At 37.8% G+C, this 13,805-nt stretch overlaps 1 protein-coding gene across 3 annotated transcripts in view; it reads left to right on the plus strand.

The window, feature by feature from the left end:
* The window catches only part of LOC110962640 (CD166 antigen homolog), a 43,947-nt gene extending 30,914 nt beyond the window's left edge, over nucleotides 1-13,033 (plus strand). The window contains exons 7-16 of one of the 3 annotated variants that reach the window (XM_022210636.2): nucleotides 814-938; nucleotides 1,089-1,221; nucleotides 1,573-1,685; nucleotides 1,784-1,910; nucleotides 2,443-2,564; nucleotides 6,700-6,832; nucleotides 8,242-8,271; nucleotides 8,720-8,831; nucleotides 11,155-11,294; nucleotides 11,395-13,033. In XM_022210636.2, the coding sequence (XP_022066328.1) occupies nucleotides 814-938; nucleotides 1,089-1,221; nucleotides 1,573-1,685; nucleotides 1,784-1,910; nucleotides 2,443-2,564; nucleotides 6,700-6,832; nucleotides 8,242-8,271; nucleotides 8,720-8,831; nucleotides 11,155-11,257 (998 nt within the window). In that variant the 3' untranslated portion in view covers nucleotides 11,258-11,294; nucleotides 11,395-13,033. Of the gene's footprint in view, nucleotides 1-813; nucleotides 939-1,088; nucleotides 1,222-1,572; nucleotides 1,686-1,783; nucleotides 1,911-2,442; nucleotides 2,565-6,699; nucleotides 6,833-8,241; nucleotides 8,272-8,719; nucleotides 8,832-11,154; nucleotides 11,300-11,394 lie in introns of those variants that run through there. The other 2 variants (XM_051957971.1, XM_022210637.2) reach the window with 2 other exon arrangements.
* The last annotated feature ends 772 nt before the right edge of the window (nucleotides 13,034-13,805 follow it).

Consider the following 13,805-nt stretch of genomic DNA (forward strand, 5'->3'; position numbering starts at 1 on the left):
CTCATTTAAAAAAGAGTATCGACACAGAAACGGTAAAGCTGTTTTCATTTCCAAGCTTCAGTTTTATTAGCTTTATTAACATTGTTATGTTTCTGCTGATTTTATTATATTTCTGGTGAATAAACAGCTGCCAAATCTCATTTAATATGACAGGATAGGAATTTAAAAACACAGAGAAGAGAACGCTGGTCTGACTGTTTAATTGAAGGCGAGCTTTTTCAACATCACATAACACAGCAGTAGCTCCTGACCCAGAAGAAGACCAAGAAACACTCTTTGCAGCTTCAGCCAGTCGAGACAGACAGCTGTCTGCCTTTTTTTTCTTTTTGAGGCTACATCAACGCTTTTTCTCTGTAATTCTTTCGCTTCCAGCCAAGACAGACAGCATTAATGACACCTTTTGATGGATAAAGTTGAAAAATACAGGTTGGATTCTGTAACGCTGCAGTGAGGTTTATCCCGAATGCAGCATTAAATATTAAAGTTACCTGCTCAATGTGGCCGAAAGTAGAACTTATTGGAGTTGGAACACTTTCTTACAAGAAATTCTTGAAAGAGTTTGCCTCAGATCGAGCAGAAACATTGCATTTTGAAAGGATCGTTTGGTCGAGCGCCTCAGATTATGACTGCAATTCAGCCATCTCCTCAGCTGCATTTTGAACTTGGTCGTAACCAACACTGAGGTGCAAAGTTAGAGCTTTCTGTGGCGTTGCTCTGCGGTCGGCTGGTGGGGGAAACACGCTCCACTTGTTACGCTCTCCACCCTCGCATATGGCACCTCTCTGACTTTCTGTCTCATATTTTTCTGCACAGACTCCACAGAGAACATTGTCCTTCAGGTCATTGCTCAGGACCCTCTTGAAGAAGGAGACAACGTGACTCTGAAGTGTGTCGCAGATGGAAATCCAGCTCCTACCAGCTTTAACTTTCACCTTCAGGTGCTCATAAATATCTCACTAAAATTCCTTTCTTTCATGGTTAATATGAGAGCTTAGAAAACTATTTGATTCAGGTGGGTCTTTTTCCCCTTTGGCAAAGCATCATGAATGAACTTACCTGTCATTTTTGTTGATTTTATGTCTCTAAAGGGAGAAATGGTGAAAGTGGAAGACTCAAACACCTACACCATCAGGAATGTGTCTCGTGAAACAAGTGGTGAATACAAATGCTCTCTAACTGATGACCCCTCAATGGAAGCATCCAAGGACATCACAGTCAACTGTAAGAAAAAACTAAAATTGTATTTCTTGAAAAAATAACAATTCAAAAAATTCATTGCAATTCATGCAGTTTTGCCTGCATCATTGCAGATGTAATTTCTCTTTTGTGCTAGGAATTTGTTACAATGAGAGTGAAAAGTGTTAATAATAACAAAAGTCCCAATATCTGCTTTTTGCCAGACTGCCTTCTTGTGATTTGTGGAGGAAAAGTGTTGTGTCAACCGCACTGCCTCTAATAAGCTGCATCTGCAGGGCTGTGAGCCAAGTGCAGGGCTGTATGGTTAACAACAGAAATGTTTCGACCCTTATCAGGCTTCTGAACCATCTTCTCGCCCTCCTCTTCTCTTTTTAGACCTAGACATCAATTTAAGCCCCTCTGGGAACATCGTTGAGCGTGTTGGCGAGGCCCTGCCTCTAACTCTGAAGATTGATTCTTCCGGAGAATCAAAGGTCTTCTGGACAAAGGTAGAAAAGGCAATCTGTTACACAACAAAGCTCAAATCGCCAAGTAAAAGTTTGTGCCTGCTATTGACAGCGGTGATATTCTCCTCCATTTAATTTAGGATAACATTATGCTGGACAAGGAGCCCAAGTTTACCGCGCTCACTTATTCGGACTCCGGTAGCTACGAGTGTGAGGTGACGATGGGGCTCCTCAGCCGAAAAGCTTCTTTTGACCTTAATGTGGAAGGTGAGAGTATAACTAACTTGACTGAAGTTGAGAGAAAACAGAGAACAATAGCCAAAAGTGAAAAACAAAAGTTTGAAACCTGCCTGTAAAGTTCACAAATTATTAATTGTATTGTGTTTGTTTAATTCATGCAATGAATCAAAGCGTGAAAACAACCTGTTGTGGTTTTAACCGGTGGTTGAAATCAAAGAAAACTCCTGATAGTTATTCACAGCCACTACTTGTTTTTGTGCTTCATTTGCTCCATAGATTAAACATACATGACATAGTCTGTTAATTGGGGAGCTTTGGAGGTGCCGCTAGGGTTTTTTTCTTTCCTTCAAACTGAGCCAGACTCCTTGTTTCTCCTTGTATCCAAGTTTTAGCTGCTGGCTGTGGCTTCATATTTAACACAAAGACACTCAGAGTGGCATTTATCATCTCATCTAATTCCTGGCGGGAAAGCAAATACGCCCAAAAAATCAAGTAATTCAAGTTGCAACTGTTTTCTAATTCGGACGCCTCTGAACTGTTACTGTACGTCCTGCTTCAGGTGCTCCGGTTATCAAGCAGCTTTCCAAACAGCGCAGTGAAGACGCCCAGCATAAAGTCCTAATTTGCGAGGCTGAAGGGTCCCCGAAGCCGGCTGTTTCCTGGAGCATCAACGGCACCTTGGTAAGCACGCTTAACGCTCAGCCTTCATCAGGATCACATGAGATTCGTTCACATATAATTGTTACAATTTCTGAAGGTCATATTCATCAATTTTCTATAACTGCACATACATTTATTCATCCTGATTAAAGATTTAATTTTGCTTCCATCTGTGCCAGCACACACACACACACACACAAATGTCCTCTCATTCTGCCAGGCTTAGAGGCAAACATGCTTTATTAATAGCAGCATATACACTACATTTGTACCATAATTGTAAATGTATAATTAGTATTATGCATTATTCAGCTTATTGTCGCATCATAACAAACAAGAAAACTATTTTTTGTAGATAGAAACTTGTTGTGAGAAATTTACAGTTGCAAATCTGTCTTTATGGTTGAGCATATAACACATCTTTGAGATTTCACAAGATTTAGTGAGATTTCCAGTGCAGTTAAGGGCACTTTCTTAATAGATACATGCAATTAAAAACACATTCTGTTGAAATGATGGATGTAAAATGTCAATATATTAGCTGTTTCTCAAAGTAGGTAGATGGATGGATAGATAGATAGAGCCGTGTCACAGCAGCAGATGGAAAAAACAAATACAAAGAAATAAGATATATAATAGTCACTTTCTCCTTAGGGAAGAAAAGTGAATGTTTACAGAAAAATGTATGTGAAATTGCACTTGGTGTCCTTATTTATTCATTTTTATACAGTGAGAGTGTAAAACAAACATGGTGTAGGCATAGGAAATTGCAATTAAAGGGTTGTTTCTGGTTGAAACTAACCATTTTCTCTCTTCTCTAAGTGTGTATGTTCACTCTGCGCTTTGCCATTCTAGTAGTTCACACCATAAGTTCTCCTCTTTGCGACACGATATTGTTTACAAGTGCAGTTTAAAGTTACAGACCAAACACGCCAGTCCTGTGATTACTGTGTAACAGTCAGTGTGATTTATTACTGCAGTAAACTGAGTCACCCAGTTGGTTGGAAATACAAAGGAACAAGAAAGCAAGAAGTTTTTTTGTAGTTCCATTTTGCAAATGGTCACTTTCTTTGCTCTTTGAATTCAAAAGCTGCCAAAAGCTTTGAAAGGCATGTTCGTTTTCTTTATTAAATCGCCAAAATCGCACTATTTATCAGAGCCAGAACCGGTCAAAAACAGACAGAATGATTGTATTTTCAACTTTTCAAGGTTCTTTCTACTTATCTGAAGTAAAAAAGTACTCCAACTACACATCTGTAGTTGCTTGTGTAGAGCCATTGAAGAACTTCACCAATACTAGCCCTGAAATTGCAATATAGAATAAAAATCACTTTGTTAATGTCTAATTTAAAAAATACCAAAAATAACACATTTAAAGTAATCAAATTTCATGAAAAATGATTATTCTGCACTCCGAGATGCCACCAAGAGGCCATGAGTGACTCAGCTGCAACAACAGTCGTGTGACAAAAATCAGGGGCTTTTATAGCTGAGCTCGCCTGAACTGCAGGCAGTGTTACACAGAGACAAGTATGGAAACTAATAAAAAAAAAAAAAGTAATTTGTAAAAAAAATCAATGGTTTCTGGAGTCAAATAGTTGTGCATATTGAGTCCACATTTTTCCATCCATCCATTCTCTATACACCGCTTTATCCTCACCAGGGTCTCGGGGGGTGCTGGAGTCTATCCCAGCTGACTCGGGCGAAGGCAGGGGACACCCTGGACAGGTCGCCAGTCTGTCACAGGGCTACATATACAGACAAACAATCACTCTCACATTCACACCTACGGACAATTTAGAGTAACCAATTAACCTCAGCATATTTTTGGACTGTGGGAGGAAGCCGGAGTGCCCGGAGAAAACCCACGCATGCACAGGGAGAACATGCAAACTCCATGCAGAAAGATCCCAGGCCCACCCCGGGATTTGAACCGGGGATCTTCTTGCTGCAAGGCAAAAGTGCTAACCACTCCAGTTTTTCCAAATTTAAAAAAATCAAAGAACTTCCACTTTAGCTTGCCCTTTTTTTTGATCTAAGGCATTTAAACTGTGTCATTCTGCACAGAGGGCAATGTGAGTTCTCTCTACTTCTTGCCGTGGTTTTATTGTTTAAGGTTCAAGACGGAAAAATGAGCCCACAGTGAGTTAAAATGTGACAAGAGCAAACGGCATCCCAAAACTACACGAGGCTCAGCGAGTTAATGAAAAACTCAAAGTCAGTTTGAGCAATTTGCCAGAAAATGAAGCTGAATTCATTGTTACTTCATCACCTGTTGATCTCTTCTGTGTAGGAGGCGGTTTGAATCCAGCAAACAATAAATCAACTTATATAGACGTGGAGTTCATAAATGTAAATGCATGAAAAGAGCTATTGTCTGAACCTAAACAGCACTTGATTTAATCACCTCAGCAATTATAATTTTAAAGCCATGATGTGTATCTTTTCTGCAACAATGGTAAACAATGTCAGTGCTGCCTTAAAAGGCTGTGCCGGTTGTTGATGTCTGCCCTTTGCTTTAATAAGCCACTGTGAAAACCTGTGAAATGTGCCAGCGTGTGCAACTGCTCAACCTCGTGTTTAATTTCAGCGAGTGAACAACAGAATTTATCATCATTGTCATGGCGGACAGCTGCAACCCATCAAGTAATGACAAGCCGATCTCTCAGTAGCAGATGATGGAGGAAGAGTTTCCCTCATGTGCTTGTTAACTTGCGTGTTTTCCCATACTGGTGAAGTAACAGTTTATTAAAAAGGCAAGATGTGCATCGGCTTCAATAAGTCACCCCCGCGTCCCATTTATTCATGAGGTCATCCTCATTATCATCTTGAAACGCACTTGCGACCAAAAATAAGTTTTCAAGTTACCATTAAGAACGCTGTGAGTGTCTTCTTTCCCAATCTTTATTCTCTCGTTGGTGAAATCAATGCTGGTTGTCATAGTGATGCATTCTTGCAATAGTCTTCGTATGCAAGATGACAACAAGCTTGACCTCTGGCAATAACTGCAGCGACATCTATGGATCCCAGCATCTACATGTTGTCCACAAAATAGCCAATTTGTATTGCCGATGGCTTACAGCAGTTGAAAGGAAAACCAATTCTGACTTCATTTAGAGCCAGAACCAGCATGTAGTTTGTGATTATATTTGAGATGAACCACTGATGGGCTCGCGTGGCTGTTAGAACGTGATGGCAGCGTTTTCCCCACAACAAACCCATGAATAACATCAGCAGTAGATGTGAAGGTGGGATTAAACGGATGCAGTCTTAGTCCTGAGACAGTCTCTGCTTTGCTTTTTGTACCGCTAAGTAACTCCCCGTCACGTGCACGCTGTTAGTATCCCCCCTTCTGCCTGTCACACTTTTTTGAACTTATCTAGTGCGACCATTTCCACGCGGTTGTGCTGCTCAGTGTTTCGAAACAGTAAATTTCTTCATTTTCTCTGAGGCTCAAACACAGTATTTTCTGCCATACTGTCATGAAGACAAAAATTGTCTGTTTTCTAAATGGAACTTTTTTTTCTCCCTCCCCTCACCTTTTGTTTCGCTGCTGTACCTGTGCGCACACTGATAGCAAGAGCCACTCAGTGAAGCAGTGTGTGAATCATATGTGAACCCGGGGGTGGGTGCAGGATAGTCTTTTCAGTCTTTTCACTCAGTTTTAAACCACAAGAATCACCTTAAAACCTCAACCTGTGTGTCATAATTAATCAGTTCCAAAGGTGTGCACTGCTCTTTTACTCAAGAACAATGTGTTTTGGAGATAACACACATTTCTACAAATCCAACACATTCTTTTTGTTCCTCCTCCTCTTACATCCCATTTTTAGCCCTATTCACTAGTAGAATAATGTCAGGCTTGAATACTGGCTCGGTAATGGGTATTTACAAAATTGCCACATCCTCTTGTATATGTAGAGGATGCAAAAAGGGTGTTGGCAGTTTGTCTTTGTGTCTGGGGTTTTCCTCTGAGACTCAGGAGTCTACATCCCAGAGGCACACATGCTGTTTCTTTGTCATGGAAAAGGCTGAGTCACTCGTCGGTCCAACATCGCCCCCTAGTGGTGCAAATAGACCCTCCTAAAATCAGGCTTTCTGATATATCAGCACTAACGCTTGTTTTTTTTTTTATTTTACTCCTCTTATTGTTCAGCTTGATGAGAGTCCCTTCATCAATGGAAAAATCACACACAAGATCAAGGTCGTGCCCTCCGCAAATCTAACCGTCTCTTGTACAGTGTCCAATGAGTTTGGCATTGATACCAGAGCCATAAATGTGTCATCTTGTAAGTACAAAGTGACAGTAAAGTCATCTTCGCTGTCTCTACTTCATAATTTTTCTTACTCTGATTACTCACTCTTTCTGTCTGCATGTTTACTTAACCTAATATTTAGATGCTTCAATGTAAATTTAGCAGAAAGAGTTGTCAAATTTAGGATTTTTCTTTCTTTTTTTTTAAGATTAGGGTTAATCCCTTTACAACCAAACAATCCTTTTGGGTCATTCCGACTCAGTTCACCAAATGATTTCTTATTTAAGTGGTGAATATTGATTTAGTTCACCTTGTGTAAAGCCTGGGGTCAATGGTAACAATAGTTTTTGAGTTTAAATATCTTAAAGATTGTTGGCTCCTGCTGATTTTTCGATGCACCAATCCGTGGATGAATGTTTGAAGTGCCATAATATGAAAAATAGTGCAGCTAGAGTCCTGAAACGCTGCACGCTTATTGAGATATATATACATATATATATATATATATATATATATATATATATATATATATATATATACATATATATATATATAACCCTGTATATATGTATGTATATATATATATATATATATATATAACCCTGTATATATGTGTATATATATATATATATATATATATATGTGTGTGTATATATATATATATATACATATACAGGGTTTTCAGTAGTACATGATAAAATATGTCAATTTGGTCAAAAAATTCCTATGTTTCCGTCTACCAACTAGGAAACCTTTATTTTTCCACGCTAAAAAGCTGAGTTTTTTCTTTATGACTGGTACCAATAGAAGCTTTAAAATGTAGAGTTCAGTGCCAGTCAGAGAAACCTTTTAGAGGAAAATATTATTGACTTTTTTTGAATGGCCAATATTAGTACAATCACTAAGCAGTGAACAACATTTTTACACATTTTACTTAAAAAAATCAGACAAATATGAGGTGGTCAGGTGTGACATTTTATTTAAAATTTGGTGAATTGAATTCGCAAGACCCTTTTGATTTATTTTGCATATTTATCTTAATTAAAGCAACAGTCCTAAAGGATAAAAGTATTACATAGCCGCTAAAGCTTAACGCTCTTTTCAAGGTATCTAGACGTTATTGCTCTACTACCTTGGTGATACCATGGCTGTCAAACTGTAATTGATGCATGCAATTAGCTCATTGTCCACGCTGTTGTCTACAAGCGCTTTTATCTTTCCTTTGCTCTCTCCTGCTTACTCATTCCTGTGAGTTTGGGACAAGCATTTTCACACCTCTTTCCCCTCCTTCTCGCTCTGTGTTTATATGTTGGGATGCTGGATTTAATCTGTTCCCTCTTTGAACTACTTGCATGCACACGTAGAGTAGAAGTAGCAAAGTAGTCTTTTTTTATTTTGGACTTTTTGGTTGGACTTTAATTTTATTTTATATCTGATTTCAGTAAATGGGGAGGTGAGAATGGATAAACAAGGTAAGTTGTAGTGGTCTTCTTGCTTGTAAGAAATGGTGGGAGGGGGCTGAGTAAAGGCTTCAAGGGAATCAAATGTTGCTCGCTAAAAAGACGTCTCTGAAATATTTACCCTTTACAACGCTTTTGGAATGTACAGCTGGAAAATCAATGTTTAGACAGAGTGTTTCTTGAAATACGACGCAGCTATGAAGGAGTGAGAGGAATGGAGCTGCCAGCATCCTGACAAGATGTCAACATTGCTCATAATCTCATTGGCTGATTAAATTTAAATGGCGATTATGTGTCATTGGCTTTTAATCATGTACAGTGCGGATGTGTCCATTCATCAATGCTTTTACAAGCATGTGATTGCTTTTTTTTAATGCCTTTTTTCATGCATTTAGGCTGGAGTTTATCTCAGAAATGTTTGTCTCAGGTTTATGATATTTCTGTTTAATATTTTTTGCAGATCAGTTGGATGACAGCGACCAAACCAAGTTGGTGGTTGGAGTTGTAGTCGGGCTCCTCATCGCCACTTTGGTTATAGGTCTGGGATACTGGGTTTACACGAAGAAGTCAAAGTAAGGAGTCATTCGGAACATTTCTGCACATACTGTCATATAAAAATGCTCCTCATCCTCATAAAATTCCTCATAAATTCACTTTTCCAGTAACCTTTTGAGATCACAGTGCCATTTTATGTCAGTAATTTTCTCACAAAGACCAACTTCGCATCCATCTATGACTGCTTTTATTTAATACATTATGCCCATTTTTAACCCTCTTAACTTTTAAATCAGCAGACCAGTTTGAAAGGGGTGTTGACTGTAAAATATCAAAAATACCAAAATTCTGCAATTTATCAGATCTACAAACTGTAAAAATACAAAATATTGCTGGATTTTTATGCATCCAACAGTGTTCGAGTGAATCATCTGTTGCATGCTGTTCTACTGGGAAACCAAACTAAATGTAAGCTTAAAATTGTGATTTTTTTTTAAAACAAAATTGCACTATTTCATATGTTTCATTTAAAATTTTGTCCAAAAAATTCCCACTTCCATTTCCCAGATTGGGTAAAAAACAGAACTTCCTGTGCTTCTCTGCCCAGCTAGTCATTGCTGTCTGACAAAATATTCAAGCACTGTTCAGGTGAACTGCAGGTTTTGTTTACAATCTAGTAATAGTAAGTAAAATATCTAGTATATAGTATGTAGAGGCACCATTTCCCCCAGTATTGGTCCATGTGTTGCACAAATGTTGTTCATGTGAATTTATTTTTTTTTAAAGATAGATCGTCAAAGAAATTCAACTTTAGTTTTTTCTTGTTTATGATTCATGCACAGAATACATTTTTAGTTCTGCTGAGTTCTGGTCACAGCTGTACTGTTTCCATAGAGGTTCAGGATTTTATATTGTAGTGAAAAAGGAGCCCCCAGTGAGCAAAAAACACTCAAACTGCTTGGAGTCAGGGTGTTAAAAGTCATGCAATATGATAGTTTTGACTTGTTACACCTTCTGCCCTATTTCCACGCTCCATTAACAGTTGCACAGCTTTTATTTAGATTCCCTTCAGTCCTATTTAAAATGTGTATTTGCAGTATTAAGGCAGCAAAAAGCAATTAAGCAGACAGCAGAAAAAAAGACAGACCTGCCTAGAAATGTGCCTAGAAATGTGATGTATACTTTATCCTCTGATCTACTTCATCCTCTGATCTAAGCTCCTTCACTTATTTTATGAGTCCAAATATGGATATGTTTGTGAAATAAACAGATACATAGCTTTGCATTATTCTATGTGTGTACATAGTCACTTCCAAGTCCCCTTCAAGTCCACGCTGAGTACACAGCAGACAATGTTTGCTTCAATTTGCCCAGAGACCAGCGCTCCTGTTCTGCAATAACACCACCTGGCACCACGTTTTCTCTGTGTAAATTTATGCTAATTTGATTAAACACAACTTTGTGTAGGATTGTGAAATATGGACCATATGAGCACAATGAAACCAAAGCAATTAACTAAAAACTCCATTTTCATACGAAGCGACAAGTTCGGGTAATAAATGCAGCTGTGGCTAATAATCTACTTATGATGCATATTTATAACATTCACTTCAAATTTATGGAATAGTTTGACATTTGGGGGAAAATATCCTTCTTGTCCTCGTTGCTGACAAACAAAGAAACAACTAGCTAGTGAGAGATCCACTAGTTGTAGTTGCACGTGAAGTCTTGGAGTACAGATACATGTTCGTGGTAAAACTCCATGAATTACATTATTTTAATGTTTGCTGATTTTATATGTGAAGTGTCTTTGAGTGTTTTTGAAAAGTGCTATACAAATAAAATACATTATTATTATTATTATTATTATTATTAAGTCACTCTTCACAGCCAAATCTTCATGTGACTCTTTGCAGCTGAATCATGAATAACTTCACAGTTGCAGCAAGGATTGTAGAACTTTTTTTTAAAGAGGTATTTGGGAAATAAAGTAAGTTTGATAAAATATCAAGATTTAGCTTTGGCTAAGGATCCTGATGGAACAACACTTCAGAGATGAGTAGTTGGAGGACTTTTAGAAAGTTGAAAATCTGATGTTTAGTTTTGTTTTTACAGTTTCTGGCTTTCATAAATGATGTGATGGTGATTTATTTTGAAAACAATACGCCTTTGAAAGCCAGCAGTGGGTTTTGGGGTTTGGAGGTTTAAGGGAATCTGCTCTTTACTCATAACTTTCTAGTATAAGTACGTAGTTGTAGTACACAGAGATATAAAGCTTACATTTAGTCCAAGTTTAGAACGTGCTCAACATGTCATCATACTGTGCACAGTTTTTATCAACCAAACGACTGAAGGGAAGGATTATTAGAACATTATGTAACAGCATTTTAATCTAAACAGGCAGGGAAGCTGGAAGACCGGCGAAAAGGAAAACGGATCTTCTGAGGAGGAGAAAAAACTGGAGGAGAAAGTGGAGGAGAACAGCCAAAAAGCTGAGGTGTAAAGAAACTGCAACCATTCTTGAAATGGGGAAGTGAAAGGTAGAGATCAAAACATTTTCCTTCATGTACCGATACGAAGATGAACAAAGTCAAACGGTTTCAAGTAACACTCTGTTCATTTCATCTCTTCTTTTCACAGTGAGAACACAGAACTTTTGCACATTTCTCTTCACCTCTGTCTTTGGGGAAAAAAGTGTACATTGGGATGAAGACAGTTTGGATTTGGTTTCAGGGAGAATTTTACTAAAATGCATATCCAAACATCCACACCGAGCCCATCAACCCCTCACCCCGCCATTCCTTAAAAAAAAAAAAAAAAAAGAGAAAAAGAATGGATTCTGTATGCGATATACATAACTTGTCTGCACTACTGATACATGTGTAAACTTGTCTACTATTAGGATTCATGTTTGTTAGAATGGAATTTGGGAAACTGAGAAAATGCAAATCTTTGGTTTTGTTAGTTGACGCAATTAAAATTACTACTAGACCAGTTGCCTTTGCTGTAAGGATGTGTAGGCCTGCATTAGTCTGTGTTTGACTCTTTGTCCCTCGAACTGGGACAAGGGGATTATTGCTTCTTAGAATCATGCCATGACAGTCAAACAACCTCTGCCTTCAACATCGAAATCTGTTTATCGGTGCATATAACTCAGTTTGTTCATTCAAAAAAAGTTGAAAATGAAAGGAAATCCCTGAAAGGGCTAAGGGTATTTTGTTATACTCAGCGTTAGTTCTAGCTGGTAATATGATTTTCATGTGGAATTGCAGGACGTAGGTGAGCTCTTTGGTGTTTCATGATTTTTTTGTTTGTTTGTTTTTGTTCTTCGATTGTGTGTAACAAGGAGAGAAAATGACAGCTAATTTTTCGTATTTTTATTTTTCAAATGTACTGCACATTTGGCATAACCACTGTACAACACAAGCAGGTAGATTACTGGGAGAATGTATAGCACAATGCAGCTCATTTCTCTGGCTTTAGTTTGACTGCGCACGTTCTGCATTGAAAGCCATTTTCATTATTTTCACACTTCTCCCACGCAAATGTCCTTGAGCCTCGAGTAACGAAAGGATATTTTTTAGTTTTTATCTGTCAGAACTGTAAAGTTTGTGCTCCATCAGTGTTGGAAGTATGATTGTTTATTATGTAGCTAAAAGGCATAATTTTGTAATTGAGGACACAGAGTGGACAGGATGTTTGTCTCAAAGTAGCCTTTATATGTTTGCCTTCTTTTAAAAAATCTACCTGTAACTGCTTCAGTTTGTGATGTGCACTAGGGTTCATGTTTCATGTCAAAATTTGTGTAGAATACGATGGAATACGTGCAGCTGTACATGTCACGATTTTGGTCCTTTCAGAGCATTTACTAAATTTGAAAAATGTGTCAAGACCAGGATGTAGTTGTGAAGTGTGTGATTTTAATTTTCTTTTTTGCTATTTATACTGTGCAAGATTAAATATCCTGGTAGGCAAATTCAATAGCTGTCACATAACTCATATCTTGGATTTAAGTCGTTGATCAATTGCTTGCAGATTTTCCCCGAAAATGTAATTAAGTTCTGAGTCATCAGTAGTTTGCTCAGCGTCTGGTTGAATAATATATTCGGCATGTAATAATCTCAGACCTCCAAGCTGCTGTTTGTTGCCTACCTTGTGTAAAACCATCAAATTGGAAGAATGACCAAAGAAAGTGAACATTGCCATGCAAGTATTGTAAATATCTGATGTTTGTTTTTTGTACTTTTGTTTAAAATAAAGTGTACATTTGGAAAAGTTATGCCCACTGAATATTAATTATGTTGTTAGTTTTTCTTCTCATTTTCTTTTGAAATAAAGAACAGCACAGTTCAGGTGTTAATTTTCTTTTTCAGCACTTGTATAGACACAGAGAAGTTCTGGGATGATGGTGTAGAGACTGACTGTATGATGAGGCTGGATGTGTAATTTCACAAAATTGAAATATTTGTTAACACAATCTTGAAATTTCAACTATTTCTGCTTCAGATGTACAACATTGGATCTAAGATTTGGTGAAAAGTTTTGCAAATATACTTATCTTTAATCATGAGGGCACAAAACTCAGAAGTCAGAAGTCTGGACTTCATCCAAAACCTTGTTAAAAAGTGATCTGGCATTTTAAAAAAGAGACATTATTACTGCATCATATTTTCGTCTACAATATCAGGATTCAACTCCTTGCAGAAACTGACGTTGACATTTCATTGAGGTGCTATGTCAGGATGAATATGGATGAGGCTGTACAGTGCCATGAAAAATATTCGAGTCCCTCCTGATTTCTCCTACATTTTTGGCCTGTGTCATACTAAACTGTGTCCGATCTTTAATAAAGCAAAGGGAAAGTGGGTGAGCGCAAAATGCAGTTGTAATTGAAGCAAAATCCACAACTTACATATGGAAAAATAACTGTATCCCTGAACTTAAGAGCTGGTTGAGGCACTTTAAGCAGCAACAACTGCAACCAAACACTCAATAACCTGAGAACTATGGCAACACTTAACAGTGAGAGTGGACATGCATTGAGGAGATCC

This window comes from Acanthochromis polyacanthus, chromosome 13 (genome assembly GCF_021347895.1).
Source record: "Acanthochromis polyacanthus isolate Apoly-LR-REF ecotype Palm Island chromosome 13, KAUST_Apoly_ChrSc, whole genome shotgun sequence".
Lineage (NCBI taxonomy): Eukaryota > Metazoa > Chordata > Actinopteri > Pomacentridae > Acanthochromis > Acanthochromis polyacanthus.